Source organism: Bactrocera tryoni, chromosome 4, assembly GCF_016617805.1.
Source record: "Bactrocera tryoni isolate S06 chromosome 4, CSIRO_BtryS06_freeze2, whole genome shotgun sequence".
NCBI lineage: Eukaryota > Metazoa > Arthropoda > Insecta > Diptera > Tephritidae > Bactrocera > Bactrocera tryoni.
In genome coordinates this window covers 52,243,588-52,257,593 of record NC_052502.1, presented here as the reverse complement: position 1 = coordinate 52,257,593, position 14,006 = coordinate 52,243,588, and the positions used below count along the sequence as shown (strand labels likewise).

At 31.1% G+C, this 14,006-nt stretch overlaps 1 protein-coding gene across 6 annotated transcripts in view; it reads right to left on the bottom strand.

Moving 5' to 3' along the window:
- The window catches only part of LOC120774162 (neurobeachin), a 713,474-nt gene that overhangs the window by 15,436 nt on the left and 684,032 nt on the right, over positions 1–14,006 (bottom strand). For all 6 annotated transcript variants that reach the window (XM_040103580.1, XM_040103581.1, XM_040103583.1 and 3 more), the window contains one exon: positions 2,117–2,226. In XM_040103580.1, the coding sequence (XP_039959514.1) occupies positions 2,117–2,226 (110 nt within the window). The remainder of the gene's footprint in view (positions 1–2,116; positions 2,227–14,006) is intronic.

Below are 14,006 nucleotides of genomic sequence, written 5' to 3'. Positions count from 1 at the left end.
TTATCCCTTCAGTTTCTTTCCCTCCGTTTCCTTTCCTTCCTTTACTTGGCTGTTTTTTTTCATGCTTTCCTTTCCTTTCTCTCTTCCCTTCCCTTCCCTAATCTACTGAGGGATGTATTTTTTTTTCTATTATTCAAACCATTTCAAGAAGACGGAAATCTTTGGTAATATGCTACTGTGAGCAAAAAATAGTAAGCCTTTCTAATTTAAACTTTGCGCGAAAATCCATTCATAGAAATTTTTTTCTACAAGTATGTTGTTATGATTGTCAGTGACATTTACTATATATGCTTGCAACCTGGAAACAGATGATCAGTCGGCCGAATATAATGACAAAGGTGAGCCGAAGCCAAAAAAACCACGTCAAAGCAGGTCAAAATCAAGGTTATATTGACAGTTTAGTTCGATTATCATAGTTTGGTGCACTTCGAATCCCTTCCGACCGGCCAAAATATCAACAAGGAAATTGACTTTTACAACTGTTTCAAGAATTGAAAAAACGTTGACCAAAGGGTATAGGGGTCAAGGAAGATTACTTCAAGTGGAAGACATATATTTGGAAGAATTTTAAAATTATGAACAAAGTCTTACAAGTGTGTACGGTATAATATTAAATGCCAAAAAAATGCTAGCAAGGTTTCATGAACATTAATGCAAAAGTAGACCGAATATACACATCTAAAGTCTTTACGGGATGAAAAACAATAGAATCATAGCTCTGCAGGGGTAACAAGCTAAGTATTTAGTTCTTATTTTAATACTACTTTGAATTGGAAAATTTGTTTTCCTACTCTTGGCCAGTGCTAAAAATATACTATATATGTATTTTAAAATTAACAGGTACTCATATGTATAACAAAAAGTTATAGTATTTTTTTTATTTTACAGGAGCTTAAAATACATTTTCATTATATAAGCTGCTTTTGTGTCAAAACTGGAAGAATTTAGCTTGTATTACATATTTTCTTTATCCCTATGCTATTTTATCTTTACTTGCATTTCTTCTTGCCTTCCTTTGTGCTTCTGGACAATACATCTTGCAGTATTACATGATATTATACTCTGTACTAGAATAGAGTATACTGCAAAAGCAATGCTTTCAGCAAGGTAACTGCAAAATATGTATGTATTTAATCAAATGCATACAAACACGACAAGGAAGGAAAGGGAATTTATTATTGCTAATATCAAAGCCTAACAATGAAATTTTCTGAAGCTTCAAAAGTATTCAAGGCATTGAAAGGATTGCAGTTGATCAAATGCAAATATTTAACACAAATACTATAGTATGTATATACATACATATATATTACATATTTAAAATATATATACTATATATATATACGAAATTTAACTAGTACAGAAATCCTGTTGAAATAGTGATAGTCGAGTGAATGTGAAGTTTGTTGAACGTATAAAAAAAGGTCTGTGAAACTGCATTGCAAACCTTAATTTCCTTGTGGTTTAGATTTCCTAGAAAACGAGTGACATTAGATTTCTTGGAATCATTATTACGATGTTTAGTTAAATAAGCCTAAGTACATATATGCTACATTATTTTTTGGAAAGAAAATTTGATATTTTATATAAGAATAGAAAAGACCATCGAGGTCTAGATCGAAGTATTGGTAAGTTTTAAATTAAAAAAAAACACCTTGTTCTTTAAGGACCACCCTATGCTAGAAAACTTCTGGGAAATAAAATTTTTTTCTTTACTTCCTGGAATTCTTTGCATAAATTTGTATAATATAATTATTAGTGTGTTATACATTTATAATGTCATATTATATGTACATATATTATATATTATGTATATTCATATGAGTCTGGAATATATATATGCATTTATATATAAATGGGTTTACTCGCTATGGAAACGTGTAATATACATGCTATGTTTCATAATTATAACGAGTGTAAAAATGTATACATATATGTTTGTCATGTGTGTATCATTCAATAGAATTAACTAAGGGAAGCAGCACATTTCTGCGTGCTTACATACACCTATGCCGGTATGGTAGGGATGGAATGTGAGTATTCATGTAACGCACATAAGTATTATATATATAAAAATAAATATGTTTTGCATTATCTCATGATTTGAGCCACTCACCTTAATCGAAGGCGGTCCACTAGAATGTGAGTCATTGTCCGCCAAGACCGATGGATTATTCTCATCCACGACAATTATCTCATAGTCGCCATCTTGTATTGTGCGAGCGCCTGCGGTGCAGCGTTGTCATTCGAAAATTATTTTTGTTGTTGCGCATTACAGCAAATGTGAAAATGTTTCATTGTCATTGCCGTTGAGAATTATGAATACCGTTATGCGATTACAAGTATGGTCGTGGTTGTCCGGGAGAGGAAGAAGAAATTGCAAACAAATACATATTTATGTGAGTTTATTTCGAGTTTTATGTGTCTTACTACGTATTACAGTAGTTATTTAAAGTACAACAACAACAAGGGAAAACTTCAACAATTAAATAGAACAGAACAGAATTAGAGTTAGATAGTAAATTGATAGTTGGATAGATAGATTATAGATATGTATGGTATATGTAGACAAGGAAACGCATATAAAGCAGCTTAAAATTAATTAGTTATTAATGTATATATAATTTTATCTTTTTTGAGTAACTGAGTAATATATAATATATGTGCTTCTCTAAGTGATTGCTCAGTGATTAAAGCAAATCAAATATACACACTTCAGTATAGTAAAACAGTTTTAGATTTTTATCCATACACATTTTAAATAGTAGAGAAGAGCAATAAATTACTAAGAGGTATACTAATACTCAAGTTTACAGTTAGCTTTAAGAGAATATGAGAGGCAAGATATTAATTTTTAAACAGTTCACTACTTTAATATTACTATATATACACACATGACTTTTTAAATTAATTTTTTTTCTAATTTATAAATTAATAAATTTAATTCTATTATTTTCTAGTTTTTTATTTTCTTTTTATTTTCTTTAATTAAAAATTTAAATAAGTTTTCTTTTAATTTATCAAATTTGTATCTAATGCTTTGTAATATTTTTTCTTTAATTTTTTTTAATTAATTCTTATTTAATACTTAATTAAAATTGTTTTTAATTTTGTTCTTTTAAATTTTATGTTAATTTTCGTTTAATTCGTTTAATTTATGAAATTTTATTTAATTTTTCAGTTAATTATCTTTTTCTAATTTTTTTCTATAATAATTTCTGCCTTATATATTGTTTGATTTTAATTTGTTTCTTTTACATTTTTTGATTCATTTATTTAAATAATATTTTAATACTAATAAATTTTAAATTTTTAATTAATTTTTTTCCTTTAATTTATGAAGTTTTTATTTTTTTTTATAATCTATTTAGTTTGTTTTAATTTTTGTTTATTTTCTTAAATTATTGCATTTTGATTATTTAGTTAAAATTTTTTCATCGAATTTTTTTTAAATTTCTTTACAGTTTTATTTTATTTTTTGATACAACTTTTTTATTAATTTTTTCCGTTTTTGCTGTAACTCATTAATTTTATCTAATGTTTTTTTTTATTTTTTGTGTTATTACAGTTACAGTATAATAATTTCTGTTTTTTGGTGTAACGTATACTATCAAACCGAAACATTAAAAACTTTATAATTTTTTTTAAATATTTTTTTATTTTATTCAAATTTAAAATTTAAATAAGTTCTTTTCTTAATTTATGTTATTTTTCAAATTTTTTATGTAATTTTTATAATTACATATTTTTTATGTAATATAAAATGTTTCATTAAATTTTTTTTGTTAATTTCTTTAAATACTTTTTTTTAAGAATTTTGCATTTTATTTAAATTTAAAATTTTCTTTTAATTTATGAAATTTACATTTAATTTCTTTAAATTATTACTATTATTATTAATTTTAACTAATATTTTTAATTAATGAGGTTTTCTTCTTTCTCATCTTTTTCATTTTTTTTATTATTAACACATGTTTTATTGGTGTTGGCGCAAAAATTATTTATTGTAATTTATAAAAGTTGTCTTATTTTTTGTGTTATTGCAGTTAAATTGTATTCGCGTTTTGAATGTTTGAAAAAAAAGCTTTCTTAATTTTTTTTATTAATTTTTCATTTTATTCAAATTTAATTAAGTTTTTCTTTCTAATTATTAAATATTTATTTAATTGCATTTTTTTATTTTAAATATTATTTTTTAATTGTTTGTTAATTTCTTTTAATTTTTTTTCATTAATTTCGTTAAGCTTTTCTATTGTAATTTGACATGTTCATTTTTTTGTGTTACATACATATATATTTTTATGACTGTAATAGCTGAAATGTGATTATTTGTTTATAATATTTAATCTATTTATTTTTATTTTTTTCTACTGTAGTTACTCGCTGCATAATTGAACACCTACATTTAAGTTCATAAAAAAACATATCTGAGCTGTTATCTTAATTAAAAAATTGTTTGTAAAAACATTTTTTTTGTATATATGTATAGAGAGTATAGAGTATAGAGATATTTATTATTATTATTTTTTAATTTTACTACCAAAAATATAGTCTCAAAATAGTTTTATAAACACCTAAAAATATACGTATTTTAAGGAGTAACGAACAGCAATGCCAAAAAATTAAGAACAAAGAAATATTATGAAAAAATCATTTCAAAAACAATTTATTTTATTTTCAACATTTTTTTCAAAATTTAAATATCCTCTTTTACTCAACGATTTATTGTTAAATATTTAGCTATTTCCAATTTTTTGGCTGCAAGTATATTTTCTAAAATATAATATGTAAAATAAAGGAGCTAAGATGCTGGCAAATAACTTTTTTAAATAAGATTAAAAATACATACATAAAAAACAAAATAGTCAAAAAAAAAGAATAAAAATAATAATAATTGTGCACTGAAGCGTTTGGCAAATCATAATTAAAAATGCTATTTCGGCTACTATAAAGTCTCTAGCAAATACATTAATATCTACACATAGGCTGTCAAAAAAGTCTTGCGGTATTTTCGCTAGTTGGCGCTGAAAGCGCGTAGTTCTAGTTTTATTCGTCGCATCGGGTCATGCCATACCTTTTTGGAAAGCTCATTTCACGCGCTAACATGTGTTTGTTTGATTGCCGTTTCTTTTAAGTCGCTCGTGAGTTATAGCGTCGCAAACATGGAGCAAAATAAAGAGAAAATACGGCATATTTTACAGTACTACTACGATAATGGCAAAAATGCATCTCAAGCCGCCAATAAAATTTTTGCAGTTTATGGACCCAATACAGTTTCCATTTCCATCGCACAACGATGGTTTCAACGTTTTCGTACTGGTGTAGAGGTGGTCAAAGATGCGCCACGCTCCAGAAGGCCTGTCGTCGAAAATTGCGATAAAATCGCTGAATTGGTCGAAAGAGACTTGCATAGTAGCAGCCGTAGCATCGGTCAAGAGCTGGGCATGAGTCATCAAAAATTCATTTCAATTTCAATAAAAAAAAAAATCAATAAAAATACCGCACGACTTTTTTGAAAACCCATTATAATAATTTATAATACGAGTAAAATATAAAGCCAATTTTATGCTTGCCTTAGCTTAACTTTCATGCTGCTTTTCTTTCATATTACAATAAATGGCAATTATTTTCTAAAATATGTCTAAAATTAAGACTTTACGATAACTTTACGAAAAAAACCACAGCCCTACGAACATCTTTTTAAATATTAATTGCGAACCCTTTACAAAAATAATTCTCAATAGAAAAATTCCGCGAAACTTTCTTTAACAATTTTGGTTAATTTACAGTTTTTCTTTATTGATGACAGCTCTTTTCAAACATACTATATGTCAAAAATGTAATTTTTTCGAAAATTCTCATCTCAACGTTAGTGGCAACTCTTTAAGAAATATTTTTCTTTCCTTCGCGTTTCTGAAAATATGCCTACATGGCATGCTTCCGGAATACTTTTCCAAAAGACTTTTCAATTTTAATAATAGTTTCAATGATAGGTGGCTGCACTATTTTCACAAATATGTTCAATTTAATGATTTTCGAAAACTTTTCTAAAAGCTTTTTAAAAACTTCTTCATTTCCAGGTGAACATTTTTAGTTTTCCTTCTTCGATATGTGGCAACTCTATTCCAAAATTTGTTCAATTTAACGATTCTATGCTAATATTCAAGTATTTTCAAAAACGTTTCTAAAAGCTTTTTAAAAACTTTTTCATTTCCCAGTAAAAATTTTCAGTTTTCCTTTTTCTTATATGGCAATTCTATTCCAAAATATGTTCGATTTAATCTTCAGTATACTATCCCTTTGATACCTACATTGCGCAATTGTTTCTTCGAAAGTTATTATTTCAGTTATTCAGAAACCATTTTAGGCCTTATGTAGGGTATATCTTCCGAACTAATTTTGGTTAAAGGGCTGCTATATATAGTATATATATACATATATATATATATATATGTATATGTTTCCTATTGTTCAACTACTGCATACTAAAGATAGTAAGTAAAATCTAACTCACACTGCACTCAGAGTTAGTTTTGGAATCATCGATCATTTATTTAAGCTCAATATTCAGTGCTGTCATATAAAAAAGCTTGATCTTTTTAAAGCACACCTCAAACTTGAAAATCAGTGACTCCTCAAAACATGTCATTTGAACACTTAAATATTTAGTCTATTTTCTCCAATTCTTAGCAAGCTCTCAAAAGCAATTGAATGAAGCACGTAAAACAGCTTTCAAAAGCTTTTGGTGCGCTTCTAATCTAGGATGTGAAAATTATGTTATTTTCTTTATGGTATTATACTAAATAAATTTTCTAGTTATTTGAACATATAGTGTTCTCACAAAGCCTTTGGGAAGATTGGTTCTAGTATTACCAGAACAAAAAGCTCAATAATGATCATACATAACCTTTATTGAGGAAGCAGTGAGTAAGCAAATGTGCTCAATATTTCAAAATTTTGTAAAAAGTGAGACCCATTTCCGGATATTAGACTTTTAAACAACTCTTTTGAGAGCTCCTACATAAAAGCTTAATAAGGAAAGCAGGGCACTGTCAGAAGATATTTGCAACCCTTGACAGCAAAAACCCTCCACAAATCTACCTCCAATCACCGCATAAAACAGGTGTGAATTATAAACATGAACCCCTCACTCAAAATAATTCAAATTGCTGCATAAAAAATGCAACTCTGTGGCGCCTCGCTAACAATTTTGATGGCAATGCTCAAATTGTGGTAATTCAGTCGCATTTGCACACCAACAAAATACATTTGTTTTAGGGTGCTTGTGTGTGTGTCTATTTGGAATTTATGTTTAATATTTTAACACCGTAAGCGAGGCGACCAACCGTAGCAGCAACAATGTGCAGCGGTGCCAACAACATGACAGCGCTGACGAGGGTACATGCTAACGAGGCTGATGACGACAAAAACAATAGCAAAGTGACACTTGCAGGACAAGTGTATGTGCTTGCCGCTGACACTCGAACAAATTGCATACAAAAACAACACACACATACATACACTTTTATATGTATACATATATGAATGATTGCTTGCAGTTTGGCGCTGCAGAACTTCCACTTGCCGGGCTTGATGTCAGCGATGATTGCGAATGAGTGAGCGAATTATGGCAAGTGCAAAGAGAAATTGTTTTGTGTTGCACTCACCATCCGTTTTTAGTGGAGGTGGTGGCGTGCGGGCAGCGCATGCTTGTGGCAACCGCAGCGCCTACAACGGCAAATATGTAAACAACAATGACTGAAGACAACAGCAGACAATGAAATTGCAGTTGACATTTTCGTGTCAATTTCAGGTCCATGCATATTCATAAATGGAAAATATGCTCATTGCGCACAGGCGCACTCGTATGCCCTGCTGGTATGTGTGTATGTGTGTGTGGTTATTTGCATGTGCGCCCGGCATATCCTTATTGTTTGCGCAAATTGTTTGTACAATATATTTATGAGGGGTGTAGCTTACAGATTCATATATAAACATACGCACATATATACACACGCTTATTTAAAGTTCGTCTGAGCGCTGAATAAACACATTTGCCGCTGCGACCCGCACAAACACACATGCAAGTTCACTCACACATACACAGCTGCAAGCGTGTGCATAATATATTTGCGTGACAGCAGCGCGCCAAATGTAATGAAACGCCCGAAATTAATTTATATGTTTGCACTGTCGAGTGAAAGGAAATAATTTTTGGCATTAATTAAGCCGAAGAAGGAAAAACATTATCTCATTCGTTGGTGTAATTAATTTTGCTTGACAGTTGTCAACGAAACGTGTCGCGCTTGGCAGCGAGCGACTTATGAGCGCTTCTTGCGCTCATCCTTTTTCAGCGCACTCACCCATACACATATACTTTATAAAATGTGTATGTATGTATGTGAAAGCGCATAATATCGAGACGATAAACGCTTGAGTGGAGCTTATTATATTTTTAATGAGCCGTGCAATTTACTCAAATGTCATATATGATTTTCTGTTTAACTCGGCAACTTTATCGGTTGCATGTTGGCGCATTTAAAAAGGCGATAATTAATACGACGATAGGCATATATGGTATTACAGCTTCTTACAACTGATAGTAAAGTTCGAGTGTGGAGAGAATTCCTATGGGAAGATGGCAAGATTGCGTAAAGAAAAAATGATTTTGGACGTAATATCAAATTAAGAAAAAGTATACATATATGTACATACATATATTGGGTAGTCGAAAAAATCTGTTCGTATTTTAAGATTTTAAGTTTCATTTAACCAAAAAAAATTAAATACAGCGAAGTCGAAAAAAACTTACAGCTGTTCAAAAATTACTTAAAATAATGAAAAATTCGCTAAATTTCGAATTTTTTTTTTAATAAAAAAGGGACGAATGCCACGCAAGCCACCAACGAAATTTGTGAAGTTTATGGAGACGATGATGTATCAGTGCATATATAGCTCTGGTCGACCTATCGTTGAAAAAGTCGATGAAATTATGGAAAATATTGGCCAGGACCATCGCATAAGCAGCCATGACATCGCTAAGGAACTTAGCATTCGTCAGCAAACCATCGTGAATCATTTAAAAAAGGCTGCCTACCAAAAGAAGCTCGATGTTTGGGTACTATATGAATTGTCTGTAAAAAATTTAATGGACCAAATTAACATCCGCGATTCTTTGCTGAAACGAATGAAATCAAATCATTTCTGAAGCGAACGGTAACAGGGGACGAAAAGTGCATCAAATACGATAATAATGTGCGAAGATCAAAATCCAAGCGTGATGAAGCTCAACAAATGGTCGCAAAACCAGGATTGACGCCTCAAAAGGTTATGCTGAGTATTTGGTGGGATTGGAAAGGAATCATCCACTATGAGCTGCTCCAGCCAGGTCTAACGATTGATTATACATTTTGCTGTCAACAACTGATGAGATAGAAGCAAGCAGTCGAAAAAAACGGTCAGAACTGATCAACAGAGATGGCTTTGTCTTCCATTAGGTCGCGTTAGACCACACACATCTTTAATGACTCGGCGGAAACTGGAAGAGCTTGGCTGGGAAGTTTTGATGCATCCACTATATAGCCATGACCTTGCACTATCGGACTACCATTTGTTTCGGTCAATGCGGAAGTCCCTTAATGGAGTAACGTTGGCTACAAGAGAGACCTGCGAAAATTACTTGTCGCAGTTTTTCGCCGAGAAACCAGAAAAGTTTTACACTGATGGAAAAATGTCTCTAGCGGAAAAATGGCTAAAGGTAGTCGACCGAAATGGTACATTTGGCTCATTAAAGTTCATTATACTATAAATATAAACAAAAAATAAGTTGAAGTTTGATTAGAAATACGAAGATGAAAAGACTTTTTTGACTACATTATATATGTATGTGTAATATGTATATATGTATAACAGGGGAGTTTTTAAGAAAGTTTAATTTTTAAAATAAATTTTTCACCAACATTTATTTTATATATCTCTGCTTGCGGAGATTGTATCATTGCCTTTGACAATAACTCATGTCAAATTTCTTGAAGATATCCCATCAAATTAAAAAGTTGTCTATATAAGGACTTCATTCCTATCGTTCCGTTTGTATGGCAGCTATAGGCAATAGTGGTCCGGAATCGGCTCCAACAAATTAGCAGCTTCTTGGTGCGAAAAGAACGTGTGCAAAATTTCAGAACCGTTTCTGAAGGACATTAATCCCACGTTTCCTGCTGGGTGTTTCGAAATTCGTGGTAAATTCATCCTTCCTGTTCAGGCTAGAATAAGGTAGTAAAATTTCTCTACCCTGAATTCACAAAATTATTATTTTGGCTTTCTAGCAATGCCAAATAGATTTTCACTTGTCATCCTGTATGAAATTTTCAATTATTTTAGTCTTTAACACATTTTTTAAATTAATAAATAAGCAAATCGCATTCTTTCATATCATATTCTCTTTTAAAATGCACTTTGGCAACCCTATACTATTGAATACGTATTAAATGTCTTTAAAGCTATTCGTAGCAGAACTTTGAATCCTCGTTTCTTCTTCACTTAAGATGAACAATTGCAACCCTTTTTCGTATATTTCAAATTATATTGCATTATATATTAACAGATGAATAGGAAAGTATAAGGATGTATTGGATAAATTATTGTGGAAATTAAGGAGTGTAAGAAAAAAAACAACTAATACTTTTGGTGGTGCTTGGTGGTGTCAAATGACAGCAACTAATGATCACGCTCGTTTTGACCTAAAGCACTAAATATATGCATCTTCTACCATCTGCTACACTTAGGTTAGGTATTCGCAGCACAACAACTACTTTTCTTTTGTTGCTTATGAGGACTTCCAGAGAAAAACAAATAAAAATAAAATTGAAAGCAATCAAATTTTAAATGATTCGGATATATTTATATCCACCTTACATATATATATATTTGTGGAAAACTTTCTGTTTTTTTTATTGCTTGTAACAGGATACCAATCATTATTTTTAATTTGTAGCACAATAACCAAAAAAGAAAGGTATGAGTATTATTATGCTTTCTAAGAAACGTTTTTGATATCGATTTCTTTTTTTTTGTTGCGTTTTTAATTTTTTTAATTTTTTGGGGCATACCATATATAAAATTTATGCAAAGCTCTCTTTTACGGGCCCAAACACTATTTTTTGGCTTGCTAATGACCACGAAAATCTCCCAAAATGCCACTTTTAGCGACTTTTCTTTAGGCGACGCCACCACCGCCGGTCGCACCGGCAACGACCACAAGTGGATATGAGTATATTACCATAGAATTTATTGTGGCTGCGCAAATTTGTCTGCGAAATTTATTTAACAAGCGCCATAAAAGCGAGTTTTTCATTGTGTTTTTGTTATTTTTGTACTTTTGTGATTTATTCAAATGAGGACTTATTGTATTATTGCGCTTGTTGTTGTTGTTGGCTAGCATTTTTATTCGGTTGCCTATCAGTTGGGGGGTTACGCTTGCGGGTGTACGACTATGTAAATAGTAATGTATCCAAAAGGCAATAATTTTCCGAAAATAAATTATGACACTTTTTTCAGTTTTTTCCTGGTGAACAAAACAAGCAATAAAAGTACTCAAAGTTGGAGGGTCGAAACTTTAGGCAGATTTGAGTTGGCGCCGAGAAAGTTTGGTTGCCATTATTTTATTTACTCTAGGCAAATATGTCATAAACAGATGTATTAAGCATCGTAATATTAAACTAGGCACTAAATTAGAGTTGCTAAACATGTGCTTGGACTAAATTTGTAATTGTTGTTGTTACAATATGTGGTTACCAGACCAATTAATGAAGTTTGCCGTTGCTATTTCTCGTATTTGTAAGCTGTGATGAAAAGGTTGAGGTATAAAAATGTGCTCACTGTTGGATTTGGTCCGTAATTAGAATCAGTATTGCCATAATAAATTATTGTGGCATTCATTGGAAGTGTTTCTTTAGAAGTAATAATTTTCTGTTTCGTAAATTTTCTGAAACTTTTAGTGAAAAGTACTAAAAACTTTGCTCCTGACTACCTCTTTTGCGTATGCGTTTTAATTTTCAAAAATCTTCCATTTATGTATTTTAATTTTTAGATGATTCCGAACACTTGTTATCGATAATGTTGTTATCGATATGCATTTATTTTGCTACATAACTTAAGCCAGTTTTTTTGTGATTTCATATGAACCATCGCCTTTGGGTTTAGTTGCTTTCGTACTTGTTATATGTATGTAGATATAAATGTTATCGATAAAACTATTATTTCCTACAAAAGTTACTTTGTCACTTTCGCGATTTCATAAGAACCCCACGTTTTCGTGCTTAAATGCACTCGAGTTCATGTTATCGATAATACAAATATCGATAGAAATATTTTTTATTACGTAAATCAGGCTGCCACATATTCGGTTTCATAAGAACCATCTTATTAGGGTTGAGATGTTCCCGAAGCTTGGTTATCGATAATATTTATATAGATAAAGATTTTTTTATTACATAAATTATTCACTTATGTAGTAATTTCAAAACACTAGACTGACACTTTTTCGTACATATAAATCGTCTACTTAGGGTGTAGATGTTCGCGAATACGTGGTATCGATAATTTTGATTTCGATAAAATATATATTTATTACGTAAATTAAGCTGTCACTTTAATAATTTCAAAACAACTTTCTATTTTCCTGTTAAGGTGCTATCGAGCTTGTGCAGTCGATAGTGTTGATATCGATGAAAAAACTTTTGTAACGTTTCCTATGGCTACCGTTTTTATTAGTTTGTAAGAACCTTCCCTTTTTCGTGTTCAGATGGTTCCGAGTTCGTGTTATCGATAATATTGTTATCGATAAAATTTGTATTTATTACGCAAATTAGGTTGTCGCTTCAGTACTTCTAAAACGATTTTTCATTTTCATGTGTAGATGCTTTCGAGTTTGAGTTATCGATAATATTGATATCGATAAAAATATTTTTTTATGTTTTCTACATTTTTTGTGATTTCATAACAAGTTTCCATTTTCGTGTTCAGATGATTCCGAGTATGTGTTATCGATTATTTTTTATATCGATATAAATATATTTTTGTTATAAAACGTATTTTGCGTTTCCATAAAAACTTTTACCATTTTATCGAATATGTGTTATCGATAATTTCCATATCGAAAAACATTTTTGTATTTGTTTAACTTACACATTGCATTTTCAAATAATGTTAGTAGTTTATTTATTTTATAACATGTTAAAACTTTTCCATACTTTTATTAGGAGGTGTATTTATATTGCAGTCGAAAATTCCTTAGTAATCTGCATCTTATACTAGATATATTATAAATTTGGACACCATACAATATAATGTATGAATGTACCCCTAAAAGTTTCACTTGTCCGCTGCACACCTTCATTGGCAAAGAACGCACAAACAACCGAACACCCAAACCCCGAGTTGAGTTGAGCAGACAATTTCAATTTCGAGTTTACGAGGTCTGCCACATGCCGTCTCAGTGTGACATTACCAAAACATATAAACATAGATATACATATGTACATGCGTATGGAATGCGTGTGCAGCTTTCGGGTAGTAAATTGGAATTTGCATCTTTAATACTTGCAGCGACAAATATTGTTAAAAGCTTGGACATGTTGCATGCACCACTCACTTACACTGACACTCACACATGCTCGAGGTGCACCACAAACTCTTGCAAAGCGCTGCTGTCATCAGCACTTTCAAGTCAATGCGTTTATGTACTCAACTAAATTTCAACACTCAGCAAATTGCGCGCAGTGTTGCATCTGACACTTCAATGTGAAAGCACACATAAGCAGGCACACGCACAAGCATTTGTAAATAATACCGCTGCGTCTTAGAAATTTCATGGCTTATATAATAAAACTATAAGCGTACGCACTGTTGTGGCACGCTCGCCAGCGGATGGCTGTGCGCAACTCTGAATCGTTTGACCACCCAGCAGGTCCCTTTGAAAGACTGCTTAAGGATAGTGCAAATATTGT